The sequence below is a fragment of the Pteropus alecto genome, unplaced genomic scaffold, assembly GCF_000325575.1.
Source record: "Pteropus alecto unplaced genomic scaffold, ASM32557v1 scaffold15, whole genome shotgun sequence".
NCBI lineage: Eukaryota > Metazoa > Chordata > Mammalia > Chiroptera > Pteropodidae > Pteropus > Pteropus alecto.
The window spans coordinates 977,934-994,233 of NW_006436286.1; the positions used below are offsets into that span (position 1 = coordinate 977,934).

At 56.7% G+C, this 16,300-nt stretch overlaps 1 protein-coding gene and 1 pseudogene across 7 annotated transcripts in view; one reads left to right on the top strand and one right to left on the bottom strand.

Moving 5' to 3' along the window:
• The window catches only part of TNRC6A (trinucleotide repeat containing 6A), a 126,050-nt gene that overhangs the window by 40,002 nt on the left and 69,748 nt on the right, over positions 1 to 16,300 (bottom strand). For 5 of the 7 annotated variants that reach the window (XM_015589917.2, XM_025047293.1, XM_025047292.1 and 2 more), the window contains exons 1-2: positions 9,269 to 9,437; positions 1,208 to 1,229 (exon numbers count right to left, since the gene is read on the bottom strand). The exons of the other annotated variants lie outside the window; for them this stretch is intronic. In XM_015589917.2, the coding sequence (XP_015445403.1) occupies positions 1,208 to 1,229; positions 9,269 to 9,325 (79 nt within the window). In that variant the 5' untranslated portion in view covers positions 9,326 to 9,437. Of the gene's footprint in view, positions 1 to 1,207; positions 1,230 to 9,268; positions 9,438 to 16,300 lie in introns of those variants that run through there. 7 annotated transcript variants of the gene reach the window in all.
• LOC112480283 lies at positions 12,256 to 12,374 on the top strand (annotated as a pseudogene).

A 16,300-nucleotide genomic window follows, 5' to 3' on the forward strand; every position in this document is an offset into this window, starting at 1 on the left:
ACTCACCTCCTGCCCCGGCTGCCAAGAGCGCATATCAAAGCCTCGTTACTCTGTGGCACTGCCGTTGGTGATGCCAGACACTGCTAACAGAGACGGGTCCCTAGAGCACAGCTTGCCAGCAGGTCACTAAAGGCAAGAGGCTCCGCTGGCTGCCCCCGGAACCAGCACGAGCCCTGCAGCACCCCACCTCCAGGCCTCGCTTCCATCACTCCCCAAGCACCCCTGCGGTCCCTCTCCGAACAGTCGGTCTGTCCACCTGCCACCTCTGCAGACTGCCCTCAGCACCCCCTGCAGCCAAGACTCCCTGTGGACAGCGACTGCCAGCTTCAAAAGAGAGAAAGACCAAGCACGCCCCGTCCTTGCTGAAACTCTTCTGGGGCCCCCAGCACCCACGAGGCCGGCTCTGCGGTGCACACCGCACAGTAGCACGCGCTGGCGTGGCCCCTGCCTGTCTCTTCAGGGGGCCCTCGCCGCTGCCCACTGAGCGCTGGGCACCCTCCTAGGAGCCGCCGCCGCCTGCGCCGCCCACCACGTCCTTCCCCGAGCATCGTCACACTGAGCCCTCTGCCACCTCGCTCCTCCTGGGGACTGCGCTTCCCGACTCACACCCTCCGGGTCTTCCTTAAGCCCCACGTGCCAGGAGGCAGGCCGTTCACCTCACGCAAACCCCGCCCGTCACACCGGCGTGAGGCACGAGTCACGCACGGCTGCTCCGCGCTGCCCTGGCCACCGTGAGCGCGAAGGAAACAGGCGACACTGCCACCCCGCGACCACACGCGGAGGCTGCACTGCCGGCCCCCACGCGCCAGCCCCACGTCCTCGGCCCCGGAGTCCTCTGCGCACTGCGCAGCGGCCGGGCGGCGGCCCCCCGGCTGGTGGGGGGGTGCAGAGCGCACGTCACTGTCTGCCTGTGGGAAGCAGTGGGGACAGTACACAGAGAAGGAGGGACAAGCAGGGGACGCGGGGAAGACTGAAGGAAAGGCACACGAAGGTCTCAGAGACTCGAACCCAGGAGTGACGGGAGGGCGTCCGTCCCCCGAGACAGCGAGGTGACCTGGCGGCAGTGTGCCCCAAGAGATGTCTGCCCCGAGAAAGCGAAGCCCGAAGGGCGGCTCCGGGCCCGCCCCCACCCTGGCAGTGGACTAAAACGCACACCAACGGCCTCGCTTTCACGGAAAAAAAGAGAAAATAGCTTGAAACAACGTACCTTTGAGTTTTTGTTCAGTGGCCTAAAATAAAAACAAACAAACAGAAAACAATGTAAATATGGAACAGAAAGAAATGGGTGTTCTGACAAAACGCTCATACACTGCTATTCTGAGACACACACGTCAGCACACGAGGACCTGGCACTCGGGGACCTGCACAGGAAGACACGCGAGCAGAGCGCGCCTCCCCGCACGCGGGCCCGACGGCCCTTCACGCGGCGCGCATCAGCAACCGTCTGCCGTGTCCCTGCAGACACGGTGCAGGGGAGACACCGCTGCGTGACGACGGGCGACAACGGAACCGAGACTGCGCTTCTCTGCTCCAGCTTTAACGTGCTTTTCACGTAACTGCCACCTTTCCGTTTAATGGCTCTGGTGAGTTTTGCACATTTAAATGGGTTCAAAAATTAAAGTTCCTGTTTCAAATGCTAAAAGATATGTTAAGTTTTCTGGAAGAAAAGCTGCAGGAAAACACTCTGCCGAATTAGTAATAAATTCTGCTCCTGGAGGTTAGGCTGCTATTACAGTCAAATATAGTTAATTTTTACATATATTTGGGAAAAATTCTCAAACATATTTGTCACTCCTGACGCCTCTGACGATTCGTTACAATTACTGTGTCCGGAAGGTCGACGACGTGGACGGGGGCCCTGCTTCCGCACGCCCGCCCGTTCCCGCCGTCTCCGACGCCCTGGAGTGGGGAGCGTTAATGAAGGTGGCGGGGCTGCCTCGATGGGCCTCAAAGACAAAGAACCGATGACAAAGGCCACTAACAAAAATCAGCTTTTTGATTAAGACCGATTGTACGGGAGTTCTAAAAATAAAAGATTCGAGCATTGGCAGGGAGTCGAGGAAAGACTGAATAATTAATAACTGAACAACCAGGAACTGTTTCTAAACGAAGATAAGGCATTTCTTAACTGCCGGCCACAAGGCACGCCAATTCCCTTTGCTTAGTCACACTGAACTACTGTTACAAAACCCCATGTTTGAACTATACCACTCTGGAATTGCGTGGTGAAGAGCCACATGGCACCGGGGCCAACACGACTCTCTCCCTGGAGAGCCAAGTCCGTGCAGGCACACGGGCTGCCCCGGGCCGTGGAGCTGTCGTGATGCATTAAATCATGGAGGCTTGTCTTTGACTTTATACGCATCCAATAGTCTTTAAAAATGATGGAAGGACAATGGCAAATGGCCGACCAGCTTGAACACCTAGTTTCCGGAGAAAATGTTTTAAAAATCTCATAGTGGTAAAACAGTCTTATTAGATAGAACTCAGTATATAAATACTTTGAAGTATCACAGGTGTCATGTCAAACAGTGAGACAATTTTCTGAAGCCAGAACATTGGCATGAAAGTTATTTCGTATGTTAATAAGGTTTTTTTTCTTTTTTCTTCTTTCCTAAGTCTCCTGGCCTCTTCCCCAGCTTACTCCCAGGGGAAGTAAAGTGACGGCACACAGCGCCAAGACCACACCCTGACTCCGAGGTATCCGTGCTGCCCTCCCCGGCCCGGCCACTCCAGGGCACCTACCGGCGACTCCCTTGGGGAAACTGCACAGTGCTTCACGACAGTGACCGATCTCTTTCGGCGTGCTGGCACGTCAGAGAATGGCACCCAAGAGACGCCTCAAGGTGCCTGCCCATCAGAATACTGACGGGCGTACTCAAGAAACAAAGCCGAGTGCTCCTGGCTGCTTCGAGGAGAGGGGACTCATGAAGTCCCATGTCCTTACGGTGGGTCTGTGGGTGGCTGCGGGACCCAGCACAGAGCTGACGACTGGAGAATGCCCTGGGGATGGGGGTTATGAGTCCTGTCCGCACGGCCCAGGTGGCAGCCACCGCGTGCACGTAGCTGCTGACCACAGAAAGCAGCTGGTCCACACTGACGTGCATAAAGCACCAGCAGGGGTTTATTATTTAGTATTGAAAGAGGTCAGACAACTCAATGTTTTATACTGATTAGATGTTGAAACAGTAATATTTGTTTCTATGTTGGGTTATACAAAATATATTAAAATTAACTTCAACTGTTTCTTTTTTCTTCTAGACGACCTTGTCATTTAAACTTTCTGGGCCTCGGTCGCCTAACTCCTCAAACGGAGGGGGGAACCTGCACGCTCACCCCTCAGGGCTATCACGAGGCTCAAGAGCAATGAAAACACATCTTTCTGGAAAACTACACAGCACAGTGCAAACGAGAGACGCCCCGTGGCTCCTCCCCCGTGGCAGAATCGAAGGCCTGGGTTGTCTAGAAGCACGGCGACTGCCGTGGTGGCCGCGTCTTCCCACAGCCACCATCGCCATCACCTCTGCCTGTGAACGAGGGCGGCTCACGCTGGTCCCCGCGGGGCGCCCAGCCGCCGTGCCCTCTACACCCCTGCGCTACTCCCGCGGCGAGGGGCTCGGGGTCCGAGGCCAGACCGCCCGGTTCTGAGCCTGGCCCAGCACTGACAGTGTGGCCCTGGCCAAAGTCACCCCACTTCTCTGCAGGTCTCCTCACCTACGAGACAAGAGCAAGAGCGGGAGGGGAGGTCACAGCCAGTGTTGGGCGTGCGTCCCGCATGGGAGGCCGTCGCCATCACCATCACTGTCCCCGGCGCCCGCCCCTCTCTCCGTTTGGGGCCAGCCGGCCTGGCCCCCAGCCCCTGCCGGTGCTTCTCCTGGTGGCAGCGTCCTCACAGCGCCGGAGCCGGCAAAAGGACGACTGCGCCCTTCGCCTGCGCCAAGTGCGGACGGCGCTCAGACAGCTCCCCCAGGGCTTCTCAGCCAGTGCTCTAGAGCCCAGGTCTGCTGACAGGAGCTTTAAAAAGGAAAAAGAGGCTACAGCTCAACGACGGGACCTGCCGCGAACTGAGCTGCCAGGCAGGTCGCTGCGCGCCCAGCAGAGGCGGCCGCGCTGGCTCAGGCACACCGAGGCCCGAGGGCAGAGCCCAGCACTGTGTGCGAGAGGGAAAACACGGTCCCCTGTCCTTCGGGGCTCTCACCTGAGACACCCCCGTGTAACCGGAGAAAAGCAAAGTGCGATACCGTGCACCCCTCCCGCGTACACGGGGAGACCCAGGACACCCGAGTGCCTCGCCGCAGTGGCTGGAGCCCCACTTGAACACTACCCAGGGCTGAAGGTGGAGGCGCCAGGGCGAGCGCAGAGACCAGGGTCGTGCCGTCGCCTGGGGCCGTGGTGGGCATCCTGGAGGGAAGGACGCTCCCTCCTGGAGCGGAGAGGTCGGGGAGACCCCCTCACAAAGGGGACTTGCGCTCAGTTTCCAGAGCTTCTCCCATGTCTGCTCCTTAAAATGAGCCAGGCTAACCTAAGCCCTACGCCAAATACATCTTATGGTGCTCGCCGTCCCCCGCCAGGCCCCAGCTACCGAGCGTCACTGTAAAGCTGCTGCCTGGCGGAGCCAGGCCACTGTGTCACCAGACAGTAGGGCTCTTCCAGCTCCGCTGCGATCTCAGGAGCCCCTGCCTGACGGAGGCGCGTCCTTGCCCGGGGCTCGGCCATGTGACCCCGGGCAGCGGGTGAACACCGCGGTCCAGGCCTGGCCACCCGGCCACCCGGTCACCGAGAAAACTCTGCTTCGACCACTGAGCGCCCCGGTCCCAGAACTAAACGGCCCTCGGGAGGCAGGGAAGGTAAGTGCCAGAACATGCGGCAAGGGGGTGAAGCTGGAGGGTCTACGACCCAAGCCTCGCTGAAACCCCGACCGAGCCCCTGCACCCACAGAGCCTGCGACGCCCCCTCCAGGTCTCAGCGCCACACGGTCCGACTCGTGCCGCCCCCTCTCCCTCCGGCCCACGGCCTCCGTGAGCTGCCAGGAGCCACACTCGGTGCAGGCGACACCAAGTCACCCCCTATAATTAGCCCACGGCTAACCTCCTCTGTCCTCCTCACCACACGTCCCTCGAGATTCCTTCTAGAAACTTCTAAAAACAGAACCTGGATAGAAGTCCAAGGTGACACCCACTCCCCACTACCCGCTCCCAGCCTCCCGGGAGAAGCCGCGCTCCCACACTGTGTCACATGACGTCCCGTCTCAGAGCCAGAATGTGACAGCCATGGATTCTCAGACGTGAAAGAGAGGCTTTTCAAAAACAAAAAATGAAAAACAAGGCCATCCACTGATCTCTATTATTAGCGATGTGTTGGGGCTGAAATATAAAAAAAAAACATTTCTGTGAAAAATTTCCTCAAAGAGGAATTTAAATAAATTTATATTTAAATAGACAGAATAAAAAAAATAACTATCATAGTAAAAATATTGTAGTGAGGCTCGCTGGTGTCTAATTGTTTATATAAGGAGTTATCTGGATTTTAATTTAAAATAAAAAAATTACCTGTGGTCTGAACTTTCTTTAAAAGATGGCAGTGGCTACTAGAAACTCTCTTCTGTGTTCACGTCAGAAAGACCTTTTAAATTCCTCCCAAAAATGACCGTACTATAGTCTTCCCAGTTTTAAAGGCCACCTTGAGAGTGTGGAAACGAAGTGAATGTGTGAGATAACGTTCCGCGCCCACAGAACAAACCTCAGCCGTGAGTCCCGGAGAAGCACCAGCTGAGGGGACCAGGGTCCCCTCCACCCCGAGTTCTGGCACCTGATGAGACCGTGGTCAGCTGCTCCACTCGTTTTTCTGCTTGGGCCCTCACATATACAATGGATGAATTAGAACATACAGTGTCTGGGTCTCTTTCAGAAATGAAGTATTTAGATTTTTTAAAGTGTACATACATTACACGAGACAGGCAGATTGTTTTTCCTGCACTGAGTTTATGTGCCAACGTTTCTACAATGGGCCTGCCGACCTGGCTTCTGTAGACGTCTGTCACCTACCTGGAAACAAACACCTGTTGGCTCCTGCTACAGACGTAAGAAAAGCACGAGGAACCTGTAACGCTCCTGTGACTCACAATCTTTCGTACGGGCTGTAAGTGTGCCAGCTGGGGCGTTTGTTTTGTTTTGTTTTGTTGAAAGCTATGTGGTAAGAGCACATTGGAAAACCAGCTGTCCTCAGATCACCAATGGGCTGCATTCGAGCTCGGCGCTAAGCTGGTTATTTGGAATCTGAACAGTCTTATCTACGGTGGCAGTCTAGCCCACTGAACTGAACTCAGCAGTCCCGTTCCCGTTACGAGATGCTGGTGGCTGACACCACTGTGTCTGCGGCTGGACACCCTAAAGGCCTGGCAACAGAGGAAAGAAAGCACGCCCGCGCCTCTCAGGCCCTGGTGGCGGAGCCCGTGGGTGCGGAGCAGCAAGGGTGCGTGGGAGAGCACACAAAGGCCACCACTTCAGACCTGCTGAGAAGCCAAGTGCACAAACATCACCCTCCACGCATTAAAGACTCTGACTTGGTGACTTAGAGCAGGGGTCCCAGCCTCCGGGCCGCAGGCCGGTACCAGTGAGTGGCCTGTGAGGAGTTGGGCCGCACAGCAGGAGGTGAGCAGCGGGGGAGCGAAGCTTCATGTCTTTGCAGCCGCTCCCTGGTGCCGGCATCACCGCCTCAGTGCCACCTCAGACCATCAGGCGTTAGATGCCTATAGGAGCCCCGGTCCCTGGGGCCACAAAGGTTGGGGCCGCTGCCTAGAGGCTGGATGAGAAGATGAAGATGGCCTTACACAGCCAGGGCGGTCGGTGCACTACAACCTAGAGATTATGCTCACGCTACACACTGAGGACATGATACTCAAAGGAGCCATTCCTGGGGGCCCGCCCGTTCTCAGCATGTCCTCGGCAGAGAGGGGAATTCCACATAAACATGCCTTGGGGTGCCTGCGCCCCCACCCCCATCCACGATAGCCTTGACTTACCGGCTGCGCCTCGGACCCCCTAAGGGGACCAGCAGGCCTAAGGCGACACTGTAGGCTGCCAGGCGCCGGCTCTGTGGGAGGGGAACCCCAGAGCCTTCCACTTGGAGGGACGCCCCACCTCAGAACAGGGCGCCTGCACACGAAGGGCCGTCCGGAGCGCCCACCTTAGACTGCAGAGACGACTTCTGCAGAGTAGGCCCCGAGTGATGACCGACCAGGCTGCAAAGACCCCCGACATCACAGGCCCCTATCCTGGCGGCACTCACGGAGGGGGACCCACGCAGTCTCCCGTAAAAGCAAAGCAGCAGGGCAGCTGCACGTGAAGCCTCCCCTAAGCCCCACCTGAGATGATGACCGCTGCGTCTCCCCCAGTCAGTCCTGAGGGCACCCCGTCACGTCTGTCTCGTCCCCAAAACCCGCACATTGCATGTGGAGCTCAGCACGTCCGCACCAGGTCCCGGCCAGGCCTCACTAACGCCCCCCGGAGGCCTTTGGACCTGGGGCAAAGCGCGTGCAAGGATGACGACACCACCCGCCCCGGGCAGCCAGCGCCCCCCAGTCCTGGCTGCGCCCCCCCTCCAGCCCCCCTTCCGTGCACTCCCTCGCGGCTCGCCGCTCCCAGAAGCCGAGGCCCTGGGCTGGGAGACCCTGCCCTCACGCCCTTGCCCGCCGCAGCACCTCGCGACTCGCCTCTGCCCCTTCCAGCCCAAGCCCACGCCGTCCCGGGCCGACCCGGTGCACGGCCCTCCCACCCTCGGGCCCCGGCGCTGCTAGCTGTGTCCCCCCATCGAAACCCACACAGCGACACGAGGCCCTGGACACTGACCCCAGGCCGCTCTGCCGGCGACACTCTTCTCTTCGGCCCGCCTCCACGGGGCTGCTCTCTGCTCTAAGTAGGCGACCCTGTCCCCCTGCCCGTTCCGGGCTGGGCCAGGCACCTCCCTCCGGGCTGTAACAGTGCCCGCCTGCCGCAGGTGAGTGCCCCATGTTCCTCCCCGTGCAACGGTGCAGACACCGGCATTCGGCTGTGGCCCACACCGAGTTCCTAGCACAGTGCCTGGCAGGGACGAGGTATGTGTGAAAAAGTAAAGTCATAATTTTTCACCAGGATACGAAAATGGAACAGTAGTTTCACTGGGTCTTCTGGGACATTTTTAAGGTCCCTGAAACTCTGAACCCGTAGGAGACGAGAGACAGCACAGTTAAGCATCATAAGCCTTCAGTATTAACTTGTAAAAACCTGTCTAATTATAGACACAATATTTCATTTTTCTGCAATCCGTATTGTTTTGGTTACAGTTTCTGACAATGTACTGGCTACAGAACTTTTGCAACAAATTATGTCCGATTTATTCAGAATATTCCAGTGTAAACTGCCAATTTAAAAAACCAGTCCAGGCATTAAATAAAAAGTTAAAAGGAAACTGACATTTTATTTCCTATTATGTGCATTACTGTTTCCTTTATTAGCATATTCCTGCATTACTTTATTTTCTATTTTCTGTATTATTATGCACACGTATCACAGTATTTCGTTTAACTCAATTCCCGTTTTAAAATGTAAGAAAATGAAGGCCCAGAGAGGCCACACAGTTCCTGTGCCACGTGGGAGAGCCAGACTCCAAGCCCTGCCATGCACAGGACGATGCTTTGTGGAAACCGAGCAACAGCTCACTGAAAGACAAAGACCAACGTACAGCACTTACCTTTGAGAAAACTACTGGCAAGATTAAATAACTATACAATAAGTTAATGAAATTTAATTGAAATTGTACGCACTTGATAGACCTGATAATATATATGCATATCCAAAGACATTAAATATTAAAACAAAACTCCACTGAAGTTAAAACATTCAAACGCTTTAAAAAATCCAGTAACTTTCTTTTTAAATCCGTTGAAACTGCTTAACATGAATGATTAGTTTACATACACACACGTGCACGCGCACGCACACAAATGCATGTGCACGCACACACACGCCCACACACGCACACGCGCACGCACACACATGCACGCATGCAGGCGCACACGCACGCACACGCGCGCACTACCTTCTTTGGAGCAGCTGCACACAAATGCATGTGCACGCCCACACACGCACACGCGCACACACGCACGCACACACATGCACGCATGCAGGCGCACACACACGCACGCACACACACACACGCGCACGCACACTCGCACACGCACACGCACACACACGCACACGCACACACACGCACACGCACACGCGCGCACTACCTTCTTTGGAGCAGCTCCCTTCTTTCTCCTGTCTTCTTCTTTCCTTTTCTTCTCCATCGGCCGCTCCTCTTCTCGCACTCAACCCCTGGACCACACAGTTGCAATCAACTTTCCCAAAACGTGTGAAGAAATAAACACAATGTTGCACACGGATTCGTTTCCACTCACACTAGAAGCAAGGACATGGCACATTATTCTTTTACCATTCCCTGAACTAAACACGAATCACACCCTGCGCCCGGCCACTCAGCCACTAAGCAGCCCTGTCCTTCAGCAAGTCACAAGCAGGGAGCTCTCCCCTGAACGTCACGTCGAGGAAGGCGATCTACGACTAGCAGACGTCACACTGGGAAACGAGCTAACCCCGCGGTTTCAGAATGTGAGCAGCATCCAGAGTTATTACCTTGCTTGGCTTCCAGTCCCCGTGACCAGTTTTTAGCAGTCAACAGCGATGCCGGGACCCTCCCGGCATCCCTCTCCTGCCAGGTGTCTGGGGTCTCTGGCTTTCTTTGTCTTAAAAAGCTCTTATAATTATTTTTAGGACACGAGCTATTCATACGTGGACGGTGCACTTTAGCATTATAATAACTTTATAATCACATTATAATCACGGTCTACACGCATCCCACAGTGCCCTGTAAGGACACAGGGAACCAAAAAGCTCTCATTATGTAAGTTTGTTTCAGTTCTTAAAATCACAAATACTCAGCGGACCCTCTGGCTCAGGATTTCAAAATGACAGCCAGACTGGTTCCTGTGCTCGCCCCTTGCTCTGCACTTCACCTTGCTTAAAAGGTCGGGGGAAGGTGATAAATCTACTAAGAGCGGACGAAAGAACAAGAGCGAAGGAAGCTGCAACCAAGAACAAACCCCAGACGAGTCTCAATGGATGACCGCCCCCCTCGGTGGGGCGCCAGGGGCTTCACACCGCAGCTGGGAGAGCAGAACCGGGCAGAGAGGCGGCCTGAGGGCCTCGACACACCCCACTCCCCATCCTCAGCCTGCGCCTGCATGACCACAGGTGGCAGCCCTGTTTGAGGCCAGCCGAAAACCAAAGAAACACTCGGTAAAGAATCCATCCCTGGAGGAGGCAGGCGTGGCCCCACAGTGGGCTTGGTGGCCCAGATAGAGCCTCTCCAGCTGCAAACTCCTGCCACACCCCAGGGTGAGGCAGGCCGACCAACACCCTTCCCGCACACAGCTCCGCACTAGCCCTCCTGTTCAAGGGAGGGCCCACGGGTGACAGCCGCTATACAGAGCTGGGGGACTCTGCCAACACGTGAGAGACTGCCAAGGCGAGACCACACGGCTCACGCGGCCTTGCTGAGCTGGACGGGGAGAGGCAGGCAGGCGGTAAGAACGAAACGCGGGACGTTATGTGATTGGTGACAGCTTCGTGACGCATGGAACTGCTAAAGTCTGCTGGAGAAAGAGCTGGAGGAAGAGTGAGGCCACCTGCTCAGTCCCGTAGACTGCCACGTGGCTCGCTCATACAGCAGACACAGGCTGATGCCCACCGCATGGGGCGCGACTCACTCCCACAGCCCGCCCCACGTGGGTGAGGCCGTGGGGCCCGCGGGCTCCCCCAGCTCCCTGCCAGGTCAGAGCCCTCAGGCCCAGGGTGGAAAGGCGGACGCATGGTCAGTGCACAAAGGTGACTAAGTCTCGTCACTGTCAGGTACCTCCAAAGCTGGCAACTAGGTCTAAATGTGTGACCTCCTCAGTCTCGGCTTCTGCGTTAAAACTGGGGACGAATTACCGAACGCACGCAATTCGTGAGGCTTCTATGAGGTGGCAGGGAGCATGGTCGCTCACGCTGCACAGCAAGCACCCCAATGCCCGTCATGGGCCCGCCAGGCTCCCAGTGGGTGCCCCAAATACTCTGGTCTACTCCGTGAGATACGCCGGGGGACCATGTGGGAACGGTGGGAAGCTCCGGCATCTGTCCTTGTCCCCAGGGCCCTGTGAGTCATGGACACCCCCTTTTCTAACCCCGCTCGGTCCTGCTCACTCTCCTGCGTCCCTTGCCCTGTGTGTGCTGGGCTGTCCCAAACTTGCTGTGAAGGCTCCCACTGAGGCGGGTAGGCCTCCTCCTGGCCACGGGGGACCCGCTGGCCTCGCAAGACGCACATGTCCTCACAAGGAGACAGCGTGGCAGCGGCCTGCACGGCAGGGACAGGAGAGGAGGCTCTGCGCTCCATCACTGTCACCAAGGCCACGCGTCACGTTCCCCACACGGCCTCCTTCAGGAGCCCCGCTGGGAAAGTCACACACACGCCAGTGGCCTGTGCGCGAACACACGGCTAGCCAGCTGAGAGCCACACAGATCACGGGCCTCCGATGTCTGCCAACATGCACCAGAGATGCCATCCCCGGGGGCAGCAGCAGGCGCCTCCACTTGGCAAGTCCTGGACCTAATAAGAGTGACGACACGTCGGGGCGACCGAGCCAGACTTGGGGTGTTGTGCCACCCCTCCACCGCCTCGCCAGGGGTGCGAGGTGAGTGGCTTCCTGTCGGAGGACCAAGCTGAAGCTCAGAGGGCCCATGGCGGTCGGTCCCGCTGCCTTCAGGAGCCCGGGGCAGGGGACCCCATCCCTTCAGGAGGTGGAGTGGCTCGGCTCCTCGCTCGCAGCCCTCCCCCGGACTGGGTGCCTCCACAGTCCTGGTCTTACTCCCTCTTCCCAGAACGCCGTGACGGCATGGAGTGCAAGGCACACACCGCGCCCAGGTTCCGGGATCGTGGGCTGTGCCATCTGGAGCAGAGCAGCAGAGGCACCAGGGCCTCTAACAGGAGGGCTGGGCATGGTGGTCTCAGGACTGTGACCTTGGTGCCGCTAGGCTGTGAACGCTATGGGGGCACCGACGGCAGTGAGGCCCCATGCTTGAGGAATCCAACCATCTGTTTGTTTTTAAAGAAAGAGAAATGTAGGAAGGTACCTAGAAAGCTATCAGAAATGAGCAAAAATGTCCTTTAAAATAACTCATCAGCTATGTCCATGCCACCCTGAACGTGTCCAATCCCATCTGATCTCGGAAGCTAAGCAGGGTCGGGCCTGGTCAGTACTTGGATGGGAGACCACCTAGGAAGACCAGGGGCTGTAGGCTTAGAAAACAGAGAAACGACAACTCATCAGAAAACTGCGGTGCACGGCAGAGTACAGAGCATGCTAGCGTCTGTGTAAAACGCGAGACACTGGCTGTGTGTTCGCAGCTGCCTGCAGGTGTGTGAGGCGCCTGAGAGGACACCTGTGACGCGGTGACCGGGGGTGGTGCGAGGCGGGCAGGGCGGACAGGGTACGAGGCGCGGGGGAGCGCTCTGTGCAAACTGCTTCACGTGCTTTCATATCTGCGCCACGTGCCTAAGTGCTGAAAAAACTAAATACTAGAAACATTTCCAAGTATTAATATTAAACGAGTAACTTTTAATATTTAAAAAGTAAAAGGCTGTTCTCTGTGTCTGATCTGCTAGGAGATTCGGCATGGGAACATGCTGCATTTTGTTAGGTTTCCTTCCTGTATCGAAACGGTTATATGATTTTTGTCCTATGACTGTATCGACGGGCTTTCCAGATTAAACCATTTGCTGGTATAAACCCAACTCGATATTACGTTTTTATAAGTTGCTGGGTTTTCTCTTTAATAAAGGCAAATTAAAATTATAATGCTTTACAACTCTTTTTACTAATATCATTGGGAAAAGTGTTCAAGAGTAATACTACCCGAAGCTGGCAACAATGGAAGTTGATAATGTAATTATATTTTCGATGCTACAGTGATTTAAATCATCATAGTAACTTCAGACTGGCATCCTTTAGGGTGTGCGTTTCCCAAGGAGAGGGCTCTGTAAAGGGGACGGCTGGGGCAGGGATGCGCCCCTGTCTGTGCGAGGCCACACTGCTTGCAGAACAGTGCGCTGACCAAAATGGTCGCACGCGCACTTGAACTTTAGCCAGGTTTCCCCCTGACCGTGACCCCTGACCTCCGCTTCTTAGAGCACCTACTTAAAAACCCCTGCAGTTGTAAATCCTCTCCCTGACCCTTTGGAATAGAAACCTCCTCCCACAAATGTAAAATGCATCCATCTTCATAAAGTCTTCGCTGCCATAAAAAAAAAAAAGGAAAAAGGAACAAAAGTTAGGAGGTTCTCACGCTGCCGGCGTGGAGCTTCTCGGCTCCCTGGAGAGCGCCGTGGAGCAGCTTCAAGGGTCAAGGCCACACGCGCCCCAGCACGCGAGGCCAGGAGCACGCGAGGGGTTGCTGCGAGGCGCACCAGGGCCGAAAGGGGAAACAGCTGTCCGGCAATGACACGGCGGTGGCATCATGGCGGAGCACACTGCCCTGAAAGCCAGCCGCCTGTGCACTGACCCGGAGGGAGGCCCCTGACCGTCATTAAATGGAAAAGGCCGCTGCAGACTGTGGACAACCCCGTCTGCATTTCAGTTGTCTGTCTGCATTTGTTTATGTTTCCAACTTAATACGACTTCGGAGGAAGACGAGGAGACCCCGCCCCCCGACCATCGGAGGAACCTCACCATGGGACTAAGTGCTTAGGGAAGCCACGTTTTTTAAGAAGTACATCTCGATTTAAAACGTTATGATAAGCATGCGTTATTTTTGAAAATTAGTGCAGAAAACCTATTTAGAACATTATGACATCTAGGACTGGCTTCCAGTACTCTAAGTCCCATCCCCTCCTCTCCCCCGAAAGACAAGAAAACGAAACGAGATTGAGAAGAGGCTGCCAACTGCTGAAGCTGAGGACGCAGGCTCCTTATTCCGATGTTGATTTTGCATCTGAAAATTCCCGTAACAAAAGGTAAAACCCCACGAGCCTCCGTACCAATGATTCAGGGCGACCGGGAAGGACATGGGGACGAGGCGAGAAGTCGCCGGGCTGCGGAAGCGCGTGCGTGCGGCAAGCGTCCGTCAGGGCGGCAGGACGCGCCTGCGGTCCCTCCCGTCCCCCCGTCCCTGAGGCCTCCCTCCAGGCTTTCCGACATTGCTGCACGACTGTCATCCAGAGGAAGGGCTTCCAAAGGGGGCTCCTGCGCACGGCGCTGGAAGGCAAGCTACCACACTAAAGCGTCAGCCCACGTCCCGCCCCCCGAGGATGCTCGCCGCGGATCACGGTCCCGACCTCGCGCCCAGAGTCTGCCGGGAGATGTCTGCTTTCATCAGCACCTTCGCACTGCTCCGGTATACCGACAGTCTCGGGAGACAAATGACATCATTCTACCTATCGTCTTTTGTTTTTGGTAGTGGTGTTTCCATTCACAAAATACAGCGATTCTCGATCACTGAAAATGTCAAATCCTAGAAAACACAGCATTCCTACGCGTGATGCTAAATGAATATGGCGGCGAGCAGCACTTTTCCTTAAACGGGGAGAGGGTTAAATATCATTGTTGTGACCCATCAATTCCAATCTAAGCCCCTAGAAAAGGAACTGTACGAAAATGAACACTGCGAAGCAACTGCCTAAAAGCCACGTGGCGGGGCAGAGGTTAGCAGGCGGTGGCCCCCGCGCTGCGCCGCCCAGGGGCTGAAGGGGGACGGGCCTGGGCGGCCGTGGCGAGCGGAAGCGCCAACACGGCAGGTCTGAGCCCCACCCCGCACCCCCGCCCAGCTGGTGTCTGGGAACCGGGGTCCCGGGGGTCCCTGCTGTGCTCAGCTGACACAGCAACGTGCTTTCCGCGCTCTAGGGCTTTCCTCCGGGAGGCGGGGAGTTTGCTGCGCTCGGCAGGGGGCGCCTGAAGGGCCGGCCGACCAGGGCCTGGGGCGCTGCGTCTGAGGGTGCTTCCTGCAGACGTTTCAGACGGTGTCATGATTCCACACTGGAGAAAGTAAGCACACCCCAGGGGACACCATGGGGACAGAACTCCTGGAAGCCCACCCCTGGCCCGCCCTGGACCTTGTCCCACGTGCCTTTTCCCTCCGCCCGTTCCGCTCTGTAGGCTTCGGCTGTGAGGAAGCACAGTCACGCGTGTGACCGAGTTCTGAGCCCTGTGGGTCTTCCTCTAAGTCATCAAACCTGAGGATGGTCTTGGGGACCCCCGACAAACACGGCTTTATGGAAAAAAGTCTCTAGGCCACACTGCTGAGTCAAAAAAGGTCAAGGTCCAGATCGGTGTATCACTTGTCAGAAAAACAAGACGAAGTCCCGCTGAAAGGCGTTCCCGCAGCACAGGAGCACAGTAGGACGGCAGACCCTCCAGGGACCCGGACGACCTGGCAACGTCAACGTGCAGCCAGCAAACCAGAAGGGACCCTGTCCGGATTCCGACAAGCCAAGCAGTGTGCTGGGCGCTGGACAACCCAGGAAGAAAACCCAACCCTAAACCACAATCGCACAGGAACGACCCCTGGGTAAGGACACAGGCACTCCTAGGAGCGGAACACTCCGCTGGCAGAGCTGCGGGCGGCTTCGGGGCGCCGCGGGAGTGGGTCGGGTCTTGCAGAAAGGCAGGGCTCTGGAGAGGTGGGCCTCCGCGGGCCAGGGAGCTCAGAGGGCCCGGGCACCAGCGAGCGTGGGGGCTGGTCAGCACGGCGGCTCCGGAAGCCGCTGCTGCCCGGGATGACGGAAGGAACGCAGGCGCTGGGCACAGTGAGGAGTCGGCGTGCTGAAGGCACAGGCTGGGAGGGCCGCTGCGGTGATCCAGGCAAGCGGGTCACGTCCTGACCCGCGAGGCGCCAGTGGGAGCAAAGGGCAAACCCAAGATGACCCGAGATGATAAGGAACCGGGACGGGGCAACGTTAGCAAGCACGGCAGCACAGAGCCGTGCAGACAACTTCAGACCGGAGCACAGGCACTGCTTAAAGGAGGCTCCGCTGTCAGAAACGGCAAGAACGAGACGAGGGGTCAGGTGTCCCCATCCTGCTCCCAGAGGAGGGGACAGGCGCAGCTTCCCAGAGGCCCAGGCCGCTCGCCCGTCGGCAGGCGACTGTGAGCCAGCTGCTCTCCGCACGGAGCCAGCCGTACGCGACAGGCTAGTTGTAAAAATACATCCCACGTCTTCTGCCAAAAAATGTT